Source organism: Pseudophryne corroboree, chromosome 4 (genome assembly GCF_028390025.1).
Source record: "Pseudophryne corroboree isolate aPseCor3 chromosome 4, aPseCor3.hap2, whole genome shotgun sequence".
NCBI classification, from domain to species: Eukaryota; Metazoa; Chordata; class Amphibia; order Anura; family Myobatrachidae; genus Pseudophryne; species Pseudophryne corroboree.
In genome coordinates, this window is record NC_086447.1 from 226,248,094 (window position 1) to 226,272,387 (window position 24,294).

A 24,294-nucleotide genomic window follows, 5' to 3' on the forward strand; every position below is an offset into this window, starting at 1 on the left:
GCCGGCCAGTGCAGCCTTCATGGAGCTGAGCTTTGCTCAGCTGCTTATGGGTGAGGTGGTGGGGATGCCGCCATCCTAGATGACATATGACGCTGCGGCGGAAACACTGAGGCGCAGTAAGGGCTAGTGAAGCCTTTCACTGCGCCGGAATGTAATGGCTGGCTTGTCGGGTGGTTGAAGTGAATTGCCCCTGGGGTAAGGGTTGTTGTAATGTAGTGGGCAGGTGGCCACCGGCATTTCAGTGGGCGGGGCCTCAGGTGGCCACCGGCATTTCAGTGGGCGGGGATTCAGGCGGCCGCTGGGCACAGGTAGGATGTGTAGCACGAAAAATGGTTTCCTGTCTATGCCAGCAGAGCAGAGGCTGTGAGCCTTTTTTATGGGGTGCCTGGAGCTGCAGCTCCACCCACCCCATGGTTAATCCAGCCCTGGGAGGGAGCATAGAGGGGAGGAGCCAGCACACCCTGCTGAAGAAATTTAAAGTGCACTGGCTCCTTTTTACTAGTTCTCCCCAATATCCCTTATAGATGCTAGAGAAAGAAATTTGTGCTCCAGACCTCAGCAAAATTAATTAGGCACCTGCTGGGATAACCACTTGTTCATTCTATTTAATAAAGGAAAGAAAGCATATGCACCAGTACATTGTGATTTAACCAGTCATTTTCTGGAAGGACAAGGACTGTGCATGATTCTGTGGAAGTGTCTTATAAGTAGAGATGTGCACCGGACATTTTTCGGGTTTTGAGTTTTGGTTTTGGATTCGGTTCCGCGGTCGTGTTTTGGATTCGGACGCATTTTGGCAAAACCTTCCTTATGAATTTACGTCGGATTCGGTGTGTTTTGGATTCGGGTGTTTTTTTTTCAAAAAACCCTCAAAAATAGCTTAAATCATAGAATTTGGGGGTCATTTTGATCCTATAGAATTATTAACCTCAATAACCATAATTTCCACTCATTTCCAGTCTATTCTGAACACCTCACACCTCACAATATTATTTTTAGTCCTTAAATTTGCACCAAGGTCGCTGGATAACTAAGCTAAGTGACCCAAGTGGGCGGCACAAACACCTGGCCTATCTAGCAGTGGCACTGCAGAGTCAGACAGGATGGCACTTAAAAAAAATAGTCCCCAAACAGCACATGATGCAAAGATAAATAAAAAAAAAAAGAGGTGCAAGATGGAATTGTCTTTGGGCCCTCCCACCTTATGTTGTATAAACAGGACATGCACACTTTAAAAAACCCATCATTTCAGCGACAGGGTCTGCCACACGACTGTGGCTGAAATGACTGGTTGGTTTGGGCCCCCACCAAAAAAGAAGCAATCAATCTCTCCTTGCACAAACTGGCTCTACAGAGGCAGGATGTCCACCTCCTCCTCATCGTCTGATTCCTCACCCCTTTCACTGTGTATATCGCCCACCTCACAGAGTATTAATTCGTCCCCACTGGAATCCACCATCACAGGTCCCTGTGTACTTTCTGGAGGCAATTGCTGGTAAATGTCTCCACAGAGGAATTGATTATAATTCATTTTGATGAACATCATCTTCTCCACATTTTCTGGAAGTAACCTCCTACGCTGATCGGTGACAAGGTTACCGGCTGCACTAAACACTCTTTCGGAGTACAAATATAATTTTCAATATACACTCAACGTTACTTGAGTGTATATGAATATTTGATCGGGCGCTCAAAAGCAAATATATCTACCTGTAAACACACGGAAAAAAGGTTTTATCTTTTGTCAATACATATAATAAATAGCTTCCAATAGCAGCTCCTATGGGACAACTGGTTGTCAAGATAAGATAAATATATAAATCTCTGATAAACTAGAGACAAACATAAGGAGCGCTGGTTTAAAATTCAATTCATAAATTTAATATCAATTTAAACACACATAGTATAGTAAAAACTCAATTGAGTATCTATATAAGCTGACGCTTCAATAAGCTCATAAAAGTGCACATAACTGTATTTAAAAGTTCAAAGATAGATTCCAATCATGATCTACTGATTGGAATCTATCTTTGAACTTTTAAATACAGTTATGTGCACTTTTATGAGCTTATTGAAGCGTCAGCTTATATAGATACTCAATTGAGTTTTTACTATACTATGTGTGTTTAAATTGATATTAAATTTATGAATTGAATTTTAAACCAGCACTCCTTATGTTTGTCTCTAGTTTATCAGAGATTTATATATTTATCTTTCGGAGTACACACTGGAGGGGGGGGGGGGGGGGGCAAGTTAGGTAAAATAAAGCCAGTTTGTGCAACGGCCTCCAAATTGCCTCTTTTTCCTGCCAGTATACGTACGGACTGTCTGACATGCCTACAGTGATGCTGTCACTCATATAATCCTCCACCATTCTTTCAATGGTGAAAGAAACATATGCAGTGACAGTAGACGACATATCAGTAATCGTTGGCAGGTCCTTCAGTCCGGACCAGATGTCAGCTATCGCACCTGACTGCACTGCATCACCACCAGTGGGTGGTTTTGGAAATTGTATCCTTTTCTTGGCAGCTCCAGTGGCATGAGAAAATGAAGGAGGAGCTGTTGGCGGGTCACGTTCCGCTTGACTTGACAATTGTCTCACTAGCAGGTCTTTGAACATCTGCAGACTTGTGACTGCCGGAAAGAGAGATACAACGTAGGCTTGAAACCTAGGATCGAGCACGGTGGCCAAAATGTAGTGCTCTGATTTCAACAGATTCACCACCTGTGAATCCTGGTTAAGGGAATGAAGGGCTCCATCCACAAGTCCCACATGCCTAGCGGAATCGCTCCATTTTAGCTCCTCCTTCAATCTCTCCAGCTGCTTCTGCAAAAGCCTGATGAGGGGAATGACCTGACTTAGCCTGGCAGTGTCTGAACTGACTTCACGTGTGGCAAGTTCAAAGGGTTGCAGAACCTTGCACAACATTGAAATCATTCTCCACTGCACTTGAGTCAGGTGCATTCCCCCTCCTTTGCCTATATCGTAGGCAGATGTATAGGCTTGAATGGCCTTTTGCCTCCATCCTCTGAAGCATATATAGGGTTGAATTCCACCTCGTTACCACCTCTTGCTTCAGCTAATGGCAGGGCATGTTCAGAAGAGTTTGCTGGTGCTCCAGTCTTTGGTACACGGTGGCTGAATGCCAAAAGTGGCCCGCAATTCTTCGGGCCACCGACAGCATCTCTTGCACGCCCCTGTCGTTTTTTTTTTAAATTCTGCACCACCAAATTGATTGTATATGCAAAACATGGGATGTGCTGGAATTTGTCCACTTGTAACGGACGCACAATATTGGTGGCGTTGTCCGATGTCACAAATCCCAGGAGAGTCCAATTGGGGTAAGCCAATCTGCGATCATGTTCTTCAGTTTCTGTAAGAGGTTGTCAGCTGTGTGCCTCTTATATAAAGTGGTGATACAAAGCGTAGCCTGCCTAGGAACGAGTTAGCATCTGCAAGATGCTGCTACTGGTGCCGCCGCTGCTGTTGTTGCTGCGGGAGGCAATACATCTACCCAGTGGGCTGTCACAGTCATATAGTCCTTAGTCTGCCCTGCTCCACTTGTCCACATGTCCGTGGTTAAGTGGACATAGGGTACAACTGTATTTTTTAGGACACTGGTGACTCTTTTTCTGACGTCTGTGTACATTCTCGGTATCGCCTGCCTAGAGAAGTGGAACCTAGATGGTATTTGGTACCGGGGGTACACAAAACCTCAAGCAATTCTCTAAGTCCCTGTGAACTAACGGCGGATACCGGATGCACGTCTAACACCAACATAGTTGTCAAGGTCTGAGTTATCCGCTTTGCAACAGGATGGCTGCTGTGATATTTCATCTTCCTCGCAAAGAACTGTTGGACAGTCAATTGCTTACTGGAAGTAGTACAAGTGGTCTTCCGACTTCCCCTCTGGGATGACGATCGGCTCCCAGCAGCAACAACAGCAGCGCCAGCAGCAGTAGGCGTTCCACTCAAGGATCCATCAGAGGAATCCCAGTTAGAAGAGGACTCATCAGACTTGCCAGTGACATGGCCTGCAGGACTACTGGCGTTCCTGTCTAAAGAGGAAATTGACATTGAGGGAGTTGGTGGTTTGGTTTGTAGGAGCTTGGGTACAAGAGGAAGAAGGGATTTAGTTGTCAGTGGACTGCTTCCGCTGTCACCCAAAGTTTTTGAACTTGTCAATGACTTCTAATGAATGCGCTCCAGGTGACGTATAAGGGAGGATGTTCCTAGGTGGTTAACATCCTTACCCCTACTTATTACAGCTTGACAAAGGCAACACATGGCTTGATACCAGTTGTCCGCATTTCTGATGAAATAATTCCACACCGAAGAGGTGATTTTTTTAGTATTTTGACCAGGCATGTCAATGGCCTTATTCATTCCACGGACAACAGGTTTCTCCCCGGGTGCCTGACTTAAACAAACCACCTCTCCATCAGAATCCTCCTTGTCAATTTCCTCCTCAGGGCCAGCAACACCCATATCCTCATCCTGGTGTACTTCAACAGTGACATCTTCAATTTGACTATCAGGAACTGGACTGTGGGTGCTCCTTCCAACACCTGCAGGGGGCGTGCAATTGGTGGAAGGAGCCACCTCTTCCCGTCTAGTGTTGGGAAGGTCAGGCATCGCAACCGACACAATTGGACTCTCCTTGGGGATTTGTGATTTAGAAGAACGCACAGTTCTTTGCTGGGCTTTTGCCAGTTTAACTCTTTTCATTTTTCTAGCAGGAGGATGAGTGCTTCCATCCTCATGTGAAGCTGAACCACTAGCCATGAACATAGGCCAGGGCCTTAGCCATCCCTTGCCACTCCGTGTCGTAAATGGCGTATTGGCAAGTTTACGCTTCTCCTCAGATGCTTTTAATTTATATTTTTGGGTCATTTTACTGAACTTTTGTTTTTTGGATTTTACATGCTCTCTACTATGACATTGGGCATTTGCCTTGGCAGACGACGTTGATGGCATTTCATTGTCTCTGCCATGACTAGTGACAGCAGCTTCAACACTAAGTGGAAGTGGATCTTGATCTTTCCCTATTTTATCCTCCACATTTTTGTTCTCCATTTTTTAATGTGTGGAATTATATGCCAGTAATATATCTGGAATTAGATGGCAGTAATGTCTGGAATTAGATACCACTAGATAGATACCAGATACGACTGTGACTGGAATAATGATGACCTATGCACAGTGACAGGACACTACCACAGCACCCTACAGCAGCAAGATGCAGCACAAGACACTGGACTTTTAGTCACCACAATGCAGCACTGATACTGAGCACAGATATTGAGTACTGATGAGGATACTAGAACTGACACTGGGCAGCGAGAACAGCACTGGACTACTGTACTGTACTACTATATACTGGTCACCACAATGCAGCACTGATACTGAGCACAGATATTGAGCACTGTTCAGGATACTAGAACTGACACGGAGCAGCTAGATACAGCAATGGACTACTGTACTGTACTACTATTTACTGGTCACCACAATGCAGCACTGATACTGAGCACAGATATTGAGCACTGTTCAGGATACTAGAACTGACACTGGGCAGCGAGAACAGCACTGGACTACTGTACTGTACTACTATATACTGGTCACCACAATGCAGCACTGATACTGAGCACAGATATGGAGCACTGATGAGGATACTAGAACTGACACTGGGCAGTGAGAACAGCACTGGACTACTGTACTGAACTACTATATACTGGTAATGTTTTTTATTTGAATATTGCAACCTTCTTACATTTTATTTACATATTTACAAATTTACAACAAATAAATAAAGTAAAATTGAATAACAAACAAAAATTTCCCATTTATTCTTAACATTTCCTCCTTTTTACATTCCCTTCAAAATGTTACCTTAATTCTAACAATTTCCGTTAGAAACTTTCTTTTTCTGAAACTAGCCTCCTCATCCTCCTCCATACTCCCCTTTCACCTGTTCTTGAGCCCATACATACCTCTCTCACCCCTCCTTTCATTCCCCTCCACCTCCATTCACTCCACTCTCAATCCACCCATCCTCTCACCTTTTATACCATTTAGTCTCCTTTCATCCTGGACAATCCAACATTTAAATGAGAAGTCAATAACAAATCTAGGCAGCTCTTCCAGTGTATGCAACCATTTAGAAAAGAAAAACAAATCTCAAAATTCTATTTCAACTAAAAAGTGAGATAGTTATAGAAAGTTTTTCCAGTACCTGGAGGCTAGAAATCTTCCATCACCCACTAAGGGGGCTTCAGCTGGCGCCACAAGTGGGACCAACTGACGACATCCAATCTCTCCTCCTCCATTTCCATCATCCGCTTCACCTCGTATAGTATTAAGCCCTCCACCACTTCGCAGGGAAGGATTTTATTTCTCAGTGAAACCTGACACCGTGCATTCCATAAGTGATACCTGACAGCTAGACTTATCATAAAAATTGTGCATAAATCAAATTCTTCATACCCTTTGAATGCCCCATATGCCCATCCCGGGTAATCCAGACCAGAAAGACAAGGTATTCCTAGAGCGCTTGACACTCTTTTGCAAATGTTTATATTAAAAGGACACTGAAGCAAGAAATGGTCCATACTCTCCTCCTGACCTTGACACTCCTCCCGTGGACAATCACGATCATTGGATCTTCTAAACTTCAGGTTCCCCCTAACATAGAGCTTCCCTTGGAATGAGAACCAGGCAATGTCCCTAAATTTCAACGGGATCCTCTGAGAATTTATCAGAGAAATCCCTTCTGAACATACAGTTTCTGGGCAATCCTTCAGGGCCAATGGGACATGGAAGTGAGTTTGCAAGACCCTCTTCCCCAACTCCTTCCTACTGAGATCTCTTAACTCCCCCACTCCCAAGCCCCATCGCCCAATCACTTTCAAGCACTGGATCACATAGATCGGGAGGTAGCCTCTTCTACGCCGAGAGTTTCTCAAGTGACCTCCTTCTATCCATACTGTGAGGAAGGGAGATATCCATTCCCCAAAACCGTCTGCCCACCGAGGAGGGGTCTCTGAAAACAGACCCCCAAAATTCATTTTTAAAAAAGCTGTTATAAAAAACACCACCGGGTTGACCATATCCAGTCCCCCCTTGGTCCTCGGTTTGCACGCAATGCCTCTCTTGACTATATTCATTTTGTTCCCCCACAACAGCAGGAAAAACAAAGAGCCAATTTTAGACCACAGTGGTTGTGGCAAAAAACATACATAACTGACATATAAAAATAATGGGATCAGGTAGGTTTTACACAAATCAACCCTTTCCCTCAGTGAGAATTTCCATCCTCTCCAACTTCTTACTTTCCGGGTCGCCTCTTCCAGTATCCTTTCCCAATTTGCTGTGGCATAATCGCCCTGGTCGAATCTTATTCCTAGAATCTTAATTGGATGGCTGGCCACGGGGAGGCTGTCCGGAAGGTCGAATTCCCTACCTTCCTCCCCCATCCAGAAAACTTCACACTTGTCCTGATTTATCATGGAGCCCGAGGCTCCTGAGTATTCGCCTATCAGTTGGTCCACATCACAGGCCTCTGTGTTTGACGACAGAACCACTGTAACATCATCAGCATAGGCAATTACCCTTAGTGGTTCTCCCTGGCCCAGCTGCACCCCTCCCACCATGCTGTCCTCAATCCTCCGAATAAAAGGATCGATCGCAAACACGTAAAGAAGAGGGCTCAGGGGGCAACCCTGACGGACACCAGAGTTCACCACAAAGGCAGGCCCTACCCAACCATTAACAAGCGGGAAGCTCTCGGCCTTGCTGTACAATATGCGTAGCCAATTGACTAGTTTAACTGGAATGCCATACCTTTCCAGCAAAGTCCAGAGGTACTCATGGTTGACTCGGTCAAAAGCTTTGGACTGATCCAATGCCAGTAAATACTTCCCCCACTTCTCTACCTTGCACCGTTCTATGGCCTCCCGGACACCAAGGACAGCACTAAATGTGCTTCGACCTTTCACAGTACAATGCTGAGAAGTTGAGAGCAACTGCCCGGAAAATTCCATCAGCCTATTAAATATGATTTTTGCCAACACCTTTCTATCCGTATTGAGGAGTGCTATGGGGCGCCAATTCTCAATGCGGGCTGGGTCCTTTCCTTTAGAGAGTAAGATAAGCGCAGAAAGCCTCATGGAGGGAGGGAGTTCACCCTCTGTCAGGCCACTGTTAAAAACCTCCACGAGACGAGGTGCCAGGACATCTGAGAATTCTTTATAGAATTCAGCTGTCAAACCATCTGGCCCAGGTGTCTTTTTTAATGTTAAACCGCCAATTGCTTCCCTGACCTCCTCCACAGATATCTCACTCTCTAAGCAATCAATTGAGGCATCCGGTTCTACAAGCCCTGGTATCCTCCCCAGAAAATCCTCCATCTTTTCTCTGCTAAGTGCCTTCTCGGACAGCAGATCAGTGTAATAGGTTCTAATGACTTCCAGGATGCCCTCTCTCCCCTCCTGCACGACACCCTTTCCATCAATCAGACCTCTGATTTCCTTTAACTCAATCTTTCGCCTACAATTCTGGTAGGGATCTGGGGAGTGGTACTTGCCATAATCCCTCTCCCGAATCAAAGACGAAAGTCGACTATACTGCAACTGCTGCATCCGAGATTTCACCCGGGAGATTTCCCCATCATCTCCTCTTTCAGAGATCAGGAAGTCTAATTTCCTCCTCAGAGCATAGTAGGCTTTTTTCTTTACCAAGTTTTTCTTTGCTACCAGCCACTTGAAAAACCCTCGGGTCCTCTCTTTGACTTCCTCCCACCACTCCGATCTACTCCATCCTGCCTCCAACAGTGTTTCCTGTGCTTGGAAGAATTCCCTAAAAGATTGTCTTACCTTCTCTTCCTTTAAGAGCTCTGAGTTCAGCCTCCATAGGCCCCTTCCTTTCGAAATGGACTGTGAGGCATTCAAAGAAAAAGTCAAGAACCCGTGATCCGAAAATTCTACCAACCTTACCTGTGAAGGCAAAGTCTTAGAAGTTTCTTTAACAAAAAATCTATCTATTCTAGTCCTACTCTGACCACTAAAATAAGTGTAACCCGTGAGGTCTGGATGGTGCCGAATATGAACATCAACCAAACCCGCCTGCCTAACCATTGATACTAAATAATTTGAATCATAGCCCATGGTTTTTTTGGCTCCTCCCCTGTCTTTTGGCCTAACTACGGCGTTGAAATCGCCACCAAAAACAACCTGCTGGGCCGTAAAAAGAAATGGCTTGATCCTCTTGAAAAGGCATTTCCTATCCCAGGCTGTCTGGGGCCCATAGATGTTGATCAGCCTTAGGTCATGCCCTCTCAAGGTGACATCTAAGATCATACACCTTCCAATTTGTAACTCAATAACCTTGTGCACAGTTACTATGCCGGCAAAAAGTACCGCCACCCCACCATAAGGCTCAGCTGCAAGAGACCAATAGGAGGGCCCACCTCTCCACTCACTTTTGGCTTTGTGAAGAGCTGCCAACCTGTTAACCCGGGTCTCCTGCAAAAACAAAATATCAAAATCCTGGTTGTTAAAAAATTCAAAAGCCATAAACCGAGCCTTATCGGAAAGAACGGAAGCCACATTAATCGTGGCGCATCGTATAGGGTGGAGATCCATGTTTCTTTGGTGATTGAGCTTCACTACCCATTTTCCTTATTCACTTCTCCCCACCACCTCCATCACCATCACCACCACCAACACCACATTCCATTCTTACGACAGCCTCACCTTCTTTCATCCCGGCTCCCTCCACGCCTGAACCAGGATCTGGGGGTTTCCGGGCAGGATCCATTGAAGGCGAATCCTTCTCTATTGTGGATTCCTGCACTCCCTCCCTAATTTCCTCCATGTTTGATTCTACATGATCACCTTCCTCCTTGTCCTTCCCCACTAATCTAGATCCTACCGGGTCCCACTCCAACTCACTTTCTGATTCTTTCCCTGAAACCTCCGTTAAACTTCCTTTTCTCTCCTTCTTTTTTTTTCCACCTTCCCCACTCCCTTTCTCTCTCTTCCTTCTCTTCCTTACTTTCCTTTGCTTTAGCACTAGCTCTCCTTTTTCTTTCATTATTTCCCCCTCTTCTTCATCCGTAGGTGCCCCTTCAAACCTATTGAAAAGTAGTACATTTTCTTTAATTATCCCTGCCTGCCTTTTTCCTCCTTTTACTACTAGTTGGAACCCCTCATCTTTATCTTCCTTTCCTTCCTTTCCCTTCCCTCTTCCTCCTGCTAACTTCCATTCCACCTTCCCTTCCTGTACCTTCACTGATCCTACTTGCACATTTTTCTCTCTTTCTTCCATCTCCTTTGCCCTCCTCTGTGTTACTAACTCCTCTACACTTTCTCTTCTCCTCCTCCATTCTTTTGTTTTCACCGCTTCCGGGCACCTACTATATGGGTGACCTTCACCCCCACATAAATTGCAACAAATTATATTACATGTCTTTGAAGTATGGCCCAGTCCGCCGCATAGATTGCACTTGACCGCGTCACACTCATGGTTCAAGTGCCCAGGGTCACCACACCTGAAACAAGTCTTTGGCTGACCCTGGTAGAACACCTGAATGCGATCGCGGCCAATGTATGCGGCGGACGGCAGATGTTTTACACCTTCTCCACTTCTCAACAAGTGCACGTTTGCTGACCAAGTTCCCCCCCAAACCCCAAGTGTATAATCAGTTTTTTCCAAACTTAATACTTTTTCGCATTGTCTGCTGAGCCAGAATTTGATGTCATTTTCTGGTATTGTCTCATTTCTTACCAGTATAGAAACCTTAATGCTTTCAATCCTCCCCCTCATGAAAAAGGAAAATTGATTGAAATATCCACCTTCCTCTACGTCGGTTAATTTCAAGAAGCATTCCTGCATCACCCTGTTTGCCATAAAGGCCACGTCAAACTCTTTCGAGTTCACAGGGTGAATGCAGGAGTACAATTGTCTGGCCGAGAACCCTAGGGCAAAGAATTCCCTCAAAAAATCTACCTTAGAATGAGTTTCCCCTTTCCCATTCCATTTAAAATGGATTATTTTTCTCCTTCCAAAGCCTCCCGCCTCCCCTCCATCTCCCCAAACATCATCACTCCGTCCTATTGTCACTGGTTCACTCAGTACCTTTGCATAAGATATGTCACCGTCCTTAGATGTACCACCTTTACCTGCAACAGGGACAGGGACAAACACAGGGGCAGGGGTTGGAAGAGGGACGGATGCAGACTTCATTTGCATACATTTTATAACAGGCACAACATTTTTACTTTTATCTTTATGTTTTAATGTTTCTGTACTTATCAATTTTGCTGCCGCTCGCATCCTCTCTGGCACTTGCAGTTCTCCATAAACAGTGTTCACCACCTCCGTCTCCTGTTTCGACAGTGAGCTTTTATCCAGTCTTGGCTGTCCTTGCACCATAGCAGGCTTCTCCATATTCCCTCCTTCTTTATTTGTTTTATCATTTTTACCTGTATTTCCTTTATTACCGCCTTGGTCCCCCTCCCCCCTGAAAAGCCCAAGTGGGCCCCCTCCACCCAAATAAATTTCTGGAGCCCCCCTTGCCTCCTTCACTCCTCCACCACCAGGGACACTCATTTCCTGCCTGCTGTTTCCAGCCGCTTTGCAGATTTCCCCGCTGACCGGGACTCCCGCTGACATCACCTTCCTTTCAGTCGGGATCCCCGCACGGGTCTTTTCTGTCTCCTTGCTCTCAGAGTTTACCACTCTGGCCACCGCTTCTTGGTCTTCCTGCTGCCTCTGTATCGCCACTGGCTCACCTTTGTCCACGGACCCCGGCTTTTCCTCCGTCTCCATGGCAACCGGGGTTCCCTTCACGTCAGTTGCCGTGTCACCGGGGTTCCCTCGGCTGCCGCATTGGTCTTCTGCTCTCGGGACCACCTCCTCACTGATGTCACAGGGAAATCCTTCCTGAAGCTGCGCCTCCTGCACCGCTGACTCCTGCTGCACTACAGGGGAATCCTTGGCAGATGGCAATGCTGTTAACCCCTGTTGCGCTGGCAGATTTTCAATACTGCTTTTCTTACAGCTTTCTTCCCTGGAAATAATCATTTTCTCCTTAATACGAGCATGGTACTGTGTCAAATCCTCTATTTGATTTCTATACCTCTGCCTCTCCCACACTTGACCTTTATTCCGTCTTTTCTTTGCTGTTATAATACGGGTATTAATTCTCTTTGACTCCATTATTAGCTCCTGTAGTGACATCTTGGATAATATTTCTTCAGTGTCAGATGTGTCTTCCGAAGAAGAATTTTCCCCCAATTCTGACACTTCTTCCATGCTGCTTTCCTCTTGATTAACCCCTAACCCCCCGGTATCCGCAGATTTCCCCCCAGGGGCTGGCATGCCCCCAAAGGTACTCTCTGCTAACTCGAGGGGCTCGGGGGATGCATCATACCATGAAATTGATTCTTCAATTTTAATTGTAGCTTTTCCAACTAGCGGCACCTGCTGCTCCCCTCCGTCCCGCAGCTTTCCCCCAATCCCCTCACGGGAACCCCCGGCCATTGCAGCATTCTCCCCGGGAGCTGCACTACCCCCAGGGATACCTGCTGCTAGCACGGGAAGGGGGGCTGCCCTGGACAGGGACCCTTCTCGGGATTTGTTTCTTTGCTGTGCCGTTCTCCGCTCCCCTTCTCTGGACGGACCTGCAGACACCACTTTCCCTTCTACGGGCGGACCTTTCTCAGCTCTGGGATTCTCTGCTCCCACTGCCTCTTGCTTTGAGGTACCCCCCCTTTGCACGGAGGGGGTGCTTTGCCTACCTCTTGTTTTCTCAGGTCCCTGGCATTCAGCTTTAGTCTCCTGCATCTTCTCTTTTGCTTCCTTCACAGCAGCAGCCGCTGCTGCAACACGGACAGATGTTCTGATGTTCTCTTTCTTTTTCACTTTAGCTGTGGAGGCCAACGGGCCTCCCCCCTTCTTCATCATGATGATAGGGCACCACCAGGCACCCCCTGATGTCTAGGAATACAAGACCCAGCCTGGGCCCTCCAGGCAGGGGATTTTCCTGCTGCAGCTGCCCACTCCCCAGCTCCCACAGCAGGGAGAGGGGGCGGGATCCCACAGGTAACCAGATGGAGCCCAGGAGCTCCTGCAGACACGTCCAGACACGTCCAGAACTGAGTAGTATACTGGTCACCACAATGCAGCACTGATGCTGAGCACAGATATTGAGCACTCTTCAGGATACTAGAACTGACACGGAGCAGCAAGATACAGCAATGGACTACTGTACTGTACTACTATATACTGGTCACCACAATGCAGCACTGATACTGAGCACAGATTTTGAGCACTGTTCAGAATACTAGAACTGACACTGGGCAGCGAGAACAGCACTAGACTACTGTACTGTACTACTATATACTGGTCACCACAATGCAGCACTGATTCTGAGCACAGATATTGAGCACTGTTCAGGATACTAGAACTGACATGGAGCAGCAAGATACAGCAATGGACTACTGTACTGGTCACCACAATGCAGCACAGATACTGAGCACAGATATTGAGAACTGTTCAGGATACTAGAAGAACTGACACGGAATCAGCAAGATACAGCAATGGACTACTGTACTGTACTACTATATACTGGTCACCACAATGCAGCACTGATACTGAGCACAGAAATTGAGCAGATATTTTGCTAATATTGGGCTATTCAGGACGAGAACGTAGCCACGTCCTCTCCGCTCAATCTACATCTGCTCTTTATATGGAATCCGAATCTTGCGAGAATCCAACAGCGGGATGATGACATTTTCCCCCGTTCGGGTTTTGCGTGTAAGGCGGGAAGAACCAAGGCTGCCTCGGACCCGTGTAAACCACGTGAAGTCCGGGGGGTTCGGATCTCGACGAACCAAACCCGCTCATCTTTACTTATAAGAGCCAATTCACAAAATACACCTTTAGGAGGAAAGATCATTTAGGACCATGGTTCAGTATTTTATATATGTGTTGTGTGATGTTTTTTTTTATATATTTTTTTTTAATATATGTCTGTTTTTATAAATTGGTATTGTGAATAACCGGTTGTTCTTTCAATATTCTTGCCATTGAAAAACAAAAAAACGTATTTGGTATAACATGTAGAGCACAGGTTTTAAAACTCGGTCCTCAGGACCCCACACATTGCATGTTTTGCAGGTCTCCTCACAGAATCACAAGTGAAATAATTAACTCCACCTGTGGACCTTTTAAAATGTGTCAGTGAGTAATTAATACACCTGTGCACCTGCTGGGTTACCTGCAAAACATGCACTGTGTGGGGTCCTGAGGACCGAGTTTGAGAACCACTGATGTAGAGAATAGGTTCCCATACGCAGTCCTCAAGGCACCTTACTGGTCCAGGTTTTAAATGTATCCATGCTTGGCCACAGGTGACTTAATTAGCACTTAAGTCAATTTAATTTAACCAGCTGTGCTGAGCCATGGATATACCTGAATCCTGGACTGTTGGGGAGCCTTGAGGACTGCATTTGGGAACCTCTGGCATAGAGTGTATGGTTTATTCAGATATCAGACTCCAGAGTGTTTTTAGTAATAGCTCAAAACTCACAAAATTCTGTTTTAATATTAGGATAGTGCCTATCTCATGGTGATTTTATTTCACTAAAAATTGAAAGTATCAAGGGAAATTTTAATTTATTAGTCAGAACTATAGGCAATTCATAAAATATAATACCAATGGTAGATTGATTGATCTCAGCCATAAGAATACCTATGCCAGAATCCTGACGCTGCGATCCCAACACACATCACAATGCCGCCGCCGGAATCCCAAACATTGTGATCCTGACCGAAGGACTTCCGTCTCTGCAGTGATCCAGGAGTGGGGAAGAGGTAAAGTTTAGGCTGCGGGGAGAAAGGATTAGGGTTAGGCACGACCGGAGAGGGTTAGGCTGTCGGGGAGGGAGAGTTAGAGTTAGGCTGCGGGGGGGGGGGGAGTTTGGGTTAGGGAGATTAGGGATAACATAGTTACCTTTTAGTTGTCGGAATCCCAAGCGTTGGGGTGCCACTGTCAGTATTCTGACTGACAGCATCATGAGCACCAAGATCCCGATACCATCCCATAATGATAATAATAATAATAATATTAATAATAATTTTATATCGTGGAGAAAATCATATTTACACGGGTTTAGATATTATATGCACAACCCATGTAAGTACTAACCAAGTAGAATGGTTGATCTCATGTTCTAACCAATCAGAGCACAGCCAGTCAATTGGAATGACAAGTACTATAATACTTATTGGACGAGTTGTGCATCTTTTAATGTGCTTTGTTTTTTGTTGCCAAGACAAGACATAAGGGGGTCATTCCGAGTTAATCGCTAGCTGCCATTGTTCACAGTGCAGCGATCAGGCTAAAAATCGGCATTTCTGCGCATACGTATGCACCGCAATGCGCACGCACGAACTACAGGTACAAAGTCCTTTGTGGTTTTGCACAGGTTCTAGCGAAGCTTTCAGTTGCACGGCCGAACGCAGGAAGATTGACATGAAGTGGGCATTTCTGGGTGGCAACCGACCATTTTTAGGGAGTGCTTAGAAAAACTCAGGTGTGTCGGGAGAAAACGCAGGCGTGGCTGGGCGAACGCTGGGCGGGTGCATGACGTCAAAAGCCGTTCCTCCATCATTACAATCATCGCACACGGGCCCTTATTCCGAGTTGATCGCTAGCTGCCGTTGTTCGCAGCGCAGCGATCAGGCTAAAAATCGGCACTTCTGCGCATGCATACGGGCCGCAGTACGCACGCGCAAAGTACTTTCACACAAAACTATGCAGTTTTACACAAGGGCGAGCGATGCTTTTCTGTCGCTCTGCTGATCGGTGAGTGATTGACAGGAAAGGGGCGTTTCTGGGAGGTAACTGACCGTTTTCCGGGAGTGTGCTAAAAAACGCAGGCGTGCCTGGGGAAACGGGGGAGTGACTGGCCGAATGCAGGGCGTGTTTGTGACGTCAACGCAGGAACTAAATAGCCTGAAGTGATCGCAAGGTAGGAGTAGGTCTGGAGCTACTCAGAAATGGCATGAAAATTTTTACGAGCACTTTTCGGTCTCACTTCTGCTAAGCTAAGATACACTCCCAGAGGGCGGCGGCTTAGCGTTTGCACTGCTGCTAAAAGCAGCTAGCGTGCGATCAACTCGGAATGAGGGCCTTGAAGAGTAACTATAGGGCTGGTCTTGTTTTGCACAAAATAATTTTGCAGGCGCTCTGCTGCACAAGCGTTTGCATTTCTGCAAAGCGAAAATACACTCCCCGGTGGGCGGCGACAATGCGTTTACACGGCAGCTAAAAACTGCTAGCGAGCGAACAACTCGGAATGACCCCCATAGATCAAAGAGGATGTCCCCTTTGGATTGCATTAGGCTATTGTATCCTATGGGATACATTTACACATTTTTTTATTGATAGAGATTGAATACTGCTTATGCAAGCACAGACGGATAGTTACACATGAGCATTAGCTCTGCCAGGTCACTGTATTGAAACCCATGACCTGGCATTGGGAGCATGATAACTTGCCTTAAATTGAATTACAAACCGTCACAATATGCAGCAGTGAAGAATGTAATTATTCCGGACTTTTTCAGGAATACTGTAAAACATATGCCCCTTTGCCCAAGTTAGATGCATATGGTAGAAAGCAATATACTATCTAGTACTGTATATATCCTGGTGAATGGAGACATCCTCTTTGACCCGAAATGTTGCTGGTCCACCCCTGTTTAATCCGCAAAACAACAATGCCGCCCCGACCACCCTGAGAATGCCTTTGCCTGTCAATCAGACAGAGGCATTTGCAATACTGACTTGCAATCGCATCTCCCTGGCCTTTGCATGTACAGGGCGGGTCCTGCGCATGCACAGTTCCATGGAAACCAGGGCAGCCGCATGACATCACAGGCGACTGCTGAGACTAGAAACATGACAGTGGGCCAACTGAGGAAGCAGGGGAGCTACTATAAACAATGCGATCATAGTTATATTGCAATCACATCGCTGCTTGCCATTAGCATGCTTGGAGGCCTTGCCCTGTGCCGGGTGGCCCCCCAGCACTTGAATGATAGCAGTTGCAGTTTTGCTATTTTATCAAAACTGCAACTGAAGCTGAATAAGGCCCAACTTCTAATGTACCTTACCTTACTGTATTATAATATGTTGCATACTCTTATAATATTATGTTGACATCATATCATATCGCTTCCACTGCCTCTGTCTTTACAGTGAATCTGCAAAATATTTTGAGCGAAATAAGGCGAGAATTGGAGGGCACTATAAGAAAGCAGTTTATGTAGAATACACAGATTCATCTTTCACTAAGCTGAAAAGAAGATCCAACAAAGAAGCATATCTTGGAATCCTGGGTAAATGTACTAGATGCCTCATTTACTTATTAGACTATTTTACCATGATTATGAAAAGTGTTTCACAAGTATAATTGTATAATTCTATTGCATCTATAGATGGATAGCAGTTGATTTACCGACAGACATAATCCTGACAGCCATTGACCAACAGTCACATTACTGACATGGTCAAAATACCGACATTCGTTATGCCGACATGTTCAAAATGCCAACACAGTCAGAATGCCAACATGAAAAAAATGCCGACATGTATTTTTAAGGAATTTTCGCCCCAAAACAGACTTGTTCATACTTAGCCATCTCAGTGGACCTGGAGGGGGAATATAATAGTGTGCCGTGCGAAGCAAGGCACCGCACCCGAATCATGGCGAGCCATGCGTGGGGACCCGGTACACTTAGACCAGAGGTGGCCAAAAGGTAGATCGTGATCAACTGGTAGCTCGCGGAGCATCCACTGGTAGATCGCAACAGGCTTAACAGAAAATAACTGTAAGGAGCTTGCCACCGCTGCTTCTCTTCAGAGTTCCCAGGGATGCAGTGTGCAGGTGACGTAATGATGTCACTCGTGATGTGAGGAGCCTCGGCGCTAGTTGGATCCAGTGTGATCCAGATGGCGGTGGCGACGACAGGAGAGGCAGCCAGCGGTAGGCCATGCAACATGAAAGCAGGGAGCCGTGACTGCTGGGAGAGGGAGGACTGAAGCTAGGCAGCGTGACAACTTGTCAGGTAAGTTATGCAAAGGGGGGTTTCTTCACAAGGAGAGGGATGATCTGCAAAGGGAGGACCTGCAGAGAGCGTGGTATCTTCACAAAGGATTTTTTTTAAAAAGGGGGGGTCTGCAAAGGGTGGAGGATCTGTATTATTGTACAGGAGGCTATTATGCTGGGGACTGGAAGGGGGTATATGCAAAGTGGTGGAATTGCATGGAGAAGGGGGAAGGGGTTATTTGATGATGTCATTCTAAATGCTACTGTATTTTTAAATGTGAGCCATATTATTGGTGCTGTTATTTGATGGCATCATTATTAATGCTATTTTTAAATGTGAGCGTTATTATTGGTGTTATCTGGCGCTGGAAGATCATCGGTAAGTAAGTGAACAAAAAGTAGATCCCAGGTCCCAAAAGTACGGCCACCCCTTACTTAGACGGTGTCCATGTCAAACTACGTCAACATTGTCACAAAAAAACAGAAAAACTCATGCCGCTATTTTCACATGTCATTATTTGAAATGTCGGTATTCTGACTATGTTGGCATTTTGAACATGTCGCCATAATGAATGTTGGTATTTTGACCGTGTTGGTATTTTGACTGTAGGTCAATGGCTGTTGGGATTCTGACCATCACTAAATCATACTGAACCCCGATAGATAAATCAGCATTGTATACAGACAATGGGCTCATTCTGAGCTACATCTGTACTGTACTTATAACCAAGTTTAAATTGTAAGCAAAATTATATTACCACTTCAGTCATTAGAGACTTACATTTTTCTTAACAAACATCGAACGCAGTAGAATTCCTTTAAGTTTGATACAAGCTGGGTGGCTCTATTAACTCTTCAAGTGGGAGTATTACATAAGGAGATCATATTGTGGGGTCTATTCATGAAGCAGTGAAAAGAGTGGAGAGTGAGTGGAGAAGTTGCCCATGGCAACCAGTGTTGAGGTAACATTTATAAAGTGAAATGTATAAAATGATACGTAGCAGCTGATTGGTTGCCATGGGCAACTTCTCCACATTTTTCAATGCTTCATGAATAGATCCTTACATGCTTCCTAGTCATTATACAGGATACTAGTCCTACCCACCTATACCTTCCTGAGTTCCAATATAATACTCCCTGCGAGGTATTATTTCTACAGCATATTTAAGTTTAATACAAGTTCAATACTACCAAAATGCCTACAGAAAGCCAATCGTGTTCAAAGAATATCTTCATCATTCAGTATCCATCATTTCAGGTTGATTTCTGTATACAGTGGGCTGAAGTATTCCTACTCAGCCCTCTAAAATTGTACAATTAACTTTCTTCCTGGAAAAACTCCTGATCGATGAGTGTACTCCCTCCCTTTACCTTAAGCACAAACCGATTCCAAATGCATCGGTGAAAATATCCAATGCATATATCTTTTGAAAAACATGTATCCCGCTGGGGCAGTTTATTTTTCATCTCAGAGAATGTGGGACATCTTAAACTATTCATTAATTATCATGAACTCAATTATATTACTGTAGAAGTATGTTGTGTTGCTTTAATGTGGAGGACAGGAAGTTGCATCACTGCTCCCCACTTGTTGATCAGGATGTGTCTTTGCAGTCATTATTCAGCATGATGCAGAGAGTAAAGACACACTTCTGCAGACACACCTCCAGAGCCTTGTGTTTATTTGCACACAGACCACTTTACAATTACCACCTTCCTTTAATCATTGTGTTGTTTGATTGGCTTAAGTGAGCATCAATTTTACTAAGTTCAACCTTTTGAGGTGCCTAAAACCTCATACATATTCTAAAGGTGACAAAATGCAGACCAGCAACATTATTCTGGCCAGTCACTAGTAGTATTTTTTCACCACTTAACTGAAATTTTTTTGTCCCAAAAACCGTTTAGAAAATGTTGCTCTTATTTATAAGTGAATTAGGTGAAGAACATATACAGTATTTAAACTTATCCAAAGTGACTTTATAAAAAAAATGTTTTCAAACATCGGAATGCGATCATCACCATCGTAACATTATGACCATCAGAAACATTGCAACCATCATGGCTTTCAGTTAAACACCGTAACAGCCACCAGGTGCACAGAGGGGACTTGGGGGGATTAATTTACACTTCCCAAGGGGTTGGTATTGTCTACAGCCTTACATGAACTTTACTCTTACTACAGCTGATGAAAAGCTAGAACCACGGCTTACCATCCACAGGGGAATGGACTGTGTGAGCGAGCTAATCAAACTATTATTGGAATGTTAAGAAGTCTATCACAGGAAGATCAAGCCAAGTTGGTGACTCTATTACCTGAGCTCACCTACCTGTATAATAATACGGAACACTGCTCCACAAGATTTACGCCTTATTACCTCATGTTCGGCCGATGGGGCAAACTACCCCAAGACTTGGTGTTGAATCCTGCAGTGACTTGTCCTGACAAGCTTAAAACTGACTGGGTCCATGAGCATCAATGGAGAATCAAAACTGCCTGAGCCATCATTGAATAGAGAGTGGAAATTGTCCACCAGCATCAAGAGAGAGACTATAATGTGCATATTTGATCTGTGCCTCTACAAGTTGGGTATACAGTTTGGAGGAAGTGGAATCATCATCAAAGCAAATTGGATACCATGTGGAAAACTATCCCTTACATCGTGACTAGTGTTCCAGAAGGTGAACGATATACCTACGAAATCTGTAGAAAGTCTGGGGAAACAGTGTCATGTCTAGAGACCAACTTAAATGCTGTACAGATCAAGTTCCTGAGGAAGGATGGGACTTGTCTGTGTCAGAACTGCGAGAGACCCCGGAGGGTATTCCATGGCATAACCCCATAGAGCCCTTGATGTTCATGAGTGGTGCAGTTCTGCAGAGCTCATTAAAATGAATGGCCCCTGTGCCCGTGGAAGGGATGACCATAGAACATGGTGAACACCTTGGTGTTGATTATGCCGAGGTTGGGGAGAGGTGTCTACCCTGTGCATAAGAAGGTCGGAACGTAGTACTAGAGTCACATTACCTCTAAGGTACAGAGATTGAAGCAGCCTGATCGGTCTACATACTATAGTGATAGATCCAAGTGAAGAGGCCCAAATTATACCATAGACATAGAGAGAGTTCAGAAGCTGTGTCGAATAAGAACTGCTTTATATTACTGCTTTTTGATCTATGATAACTTAATGAAATGTTAAAGGCCAATTTCTTTATTATATGTGGGAAATGTCAGATGCGTGGGGACATGCATCATTGTAGTAGATGCATATGTGGCACCCCACCAAAAGAACCTTCTCCCCTTGTATATTTACTGTGGAGTGCCTTATTATATTTATAGATATAAATGCGTAAGATGCCCTGTATGTTATGCCCCTTAAACATTGGTGACAGTGGGCTATGTCGTCAGCCATCCTGTGGCTACAACATGCATTGGTGTCAGTGTATAATAAGGGACTAAGCACCCAGTGAAGCCAGCACATGTGGAGAATGTGGCACTCCATCATAGCTGCCACGAGCTGTAGTGTGACTATTGTGCCCCTTCCCCTGCTGAATGCATCGCTGACTGGACACTATTAAACTTACAGCAGGGATATGGCTACCTGTGCCTTGAGTGCTGTGTCTGGCATGGGGACACTGACCAATACGCAAAAGGCATATTGATCCCAGAGAGAGAGAGAGAGCTTTGGCAGTGGTAGTTCCAGCCGTCTTCAGAGACAGTTGGGCAGCAGCCATCTTAGGAAGACTCAGAGCAGCAACTTGGAGCAGAGGCAGCTGCTGGTGTGTGACAGGTGCTGTACAGCTTATTAAAAGCCAGATTCTATTCCCAGTGATCGGAGATCTTCATTGTAGCAGCCAATCAGTAATTCCAGCCTCCTGTGGGGATCCCACTGCTTCCAATGGTGCTGGCTGACAGGCATCTGACAGAACAGAACAGTGATGGGCTCTACTGACTGTGTAGCTGGAACTAGGCCATGCAGCCTACCCTCCCTTTTGAAGGACAGCCCTGGAGGTAGCCCTGCTTTGGAGTAACAGATGGTGGGAGTTGCAGAGACAGGATATTGCTGCAGCTACAGACAGAGGTCAGCATATGATGGTTAATTGAGGCCAACCTAACCCTTGTAACACAGGTCAGTAACACTGCTGCACTAGCCACACATCACAAGCTTCTTCAGGGACAAAAGACAGTTTAGCTGCTTACATTGTACCTTAGCTCAAATGCTATAGGCAAGCATAGTTTTGGAACATAAAGCTGCCTAAGTACTTTATAAATGCAATTCCAATCAGCAGCTAGTTTTATCCAAGGACACCATTAATTGACTACAGTTATTAAACTGCAGTTAAAGGAGCACCAGCATTGCAGGGAGCATAGTGGTACAGTACTTCCTCTCTCTCGACTCGCAATTTATAGATGTAACTGTCACACAGCTATACAGGGAAACTGTCAGCTAAGGACAGATACTTTTGTCACAGAAGTTATACGAAGGTAGTAACAGGGTAGCAAGGCTGTTTGACTGTGGCCTTGCTCTTTGTATTTCAGTCAGTCTAGTCCTGCAACAGCTACATATTTTATATAAGACTGTGAACTTTCAAAACTGTGATCACTGAATAAGGAGCTATAGCTATTATGACTGAGTTCTGCAACATGAACTATTTAATGGACTTAAACTAGTACATGGAGCCCCACTAGAAATGCAATATCTATGTTATTACTTTTGTTGCTTTTATTAGTTTGTTAAGATTGTTGGTGGTGGATAATACATTCTGTAATGTTTTGTGGTAATGTGTATTGCATGCACAAAGTGTTATTATAAATTGTGAAACTACTTCTAAGCTTTACAGTAGAGAAAAGGTTACCCAAAAGCGTTCCAGCTAAATACAAACTACTGAGGAGCAACTGTGTAATTAATGTCTGTTCTAATTGTAATTTGAACTATATTGTGAATTGCCAGGGAAACTTACTCCCTAATACTTACCTGTAAATTGTAACTCTCCACGTGATACTTACCCCAAGTGTCACAGGCATTATACTGTTAAACAGTAGAAACTGAGGCACTTTAATGTGGCACAATATGAACTGTGGGCAACACTGTAATGTGGCATAATATGAATTGGAGTCACTGTACAGTATGTCATAATGTGAAATGTGAGTATTGTGGCCCAAATGTATTAAGCCTTAAAAAGAAGTAAAGTGGAGATAGATAAAGAGTGATAAATGACTAGCCAACCAGCTCCTAACTGCCATTTTTCAAACACAGGGGCAGTAGAAGTGATAAAGCAGTGATAAGTGGAAGGTGGTAACGCACCAGTCAATCATTACGGGTTTAAAAAATGACAGTTAGGAGCTGATTGATGCAAAAGTACATCGCTGAACAAACATGTAAATTCCTATACAGTGTCGTAACTACCGTGGGTGCAGGGATGCAGCTGGTATGAGGCCAGGGGCCTAGCCAGAACTTTTTGGGCCCAATAGCAACATATGAAGGGGCCCCTGTCCCAATGCTTCTAGAGATACACCTCTTTGCAGCAGTTGTTAATTGTATGCCCCATAAGAGTGCCCTAGTTCATTTTCTGAACCCTAGTAGTACCCTAGTTGATGTTATACCCCATAGTAGTACATTTGTTTCTTTTCTGAACCATAGTAGTGCCCTAGTTCACATTATGTCTCATGTAGCGCTGCCAGTACACATTATGCAGTAACCCCAAATCATATTATTACACACATTGGGGGTCATTCCGAGTTGTTCGCTCGTTGCAGATTTTCGCTATACAGCGATCAGGCAAAAATCGGCATTTCTGCGCATGCGCATGGGCCGCAGTGCGCAGGCGCAAAGTACTTTTACTCAAAACTATGCAGTTTTACACAAGGCAGAGCAACGCTTTTCAGTCGCACTGCTGATCGGTGAGTGATTGATAGGAAAGGGGCGTTTCTGGGAGGTAACTGAGCGTTTTCCGGAAAGGGTGCTAAAAAACGCAGGCGTGTCAGGTGAAAACGCAGGCGTGCTGGGAGAAACGGGGGAGTGGCTGGCCGAACGCAGGGCATGTTTGTGACGTCAAACCAGGAACCAAACAGTCTGCAGTGATCGCAATCTAGGAGTAGGTCTGGAGCTACGCAGAAACTGCAGGTAAATATTTAATAGCAGAACTGCTAATCTTTCGTTCGCAATTCTG

The 24,294-nt window shown here is 45.0% G+C and overlaps 1 protein-coding gene across 1 annotated transcript in view; it reads left to right on the forward strand.

The window, feature by feature from the left end:
• LOC134910877 (ceruloplasmin-like) overlaps positions 1-24,294 on the forward strand; it is a 327,221-nt gene that overhangs the window by 89,776 nt on the left and 213,151 nt on the right. The window contains exon 9 of the mRNA XM_063919263.1: positions 17,274-17,413. Within this exon, the coding sequence (XP_063775333.1) occupies positions 17,274-17,413 (140 nt within the window). The remainder of the gene's footprint in view (positions 1-17,273; positions 17,414-24,294) is intronic.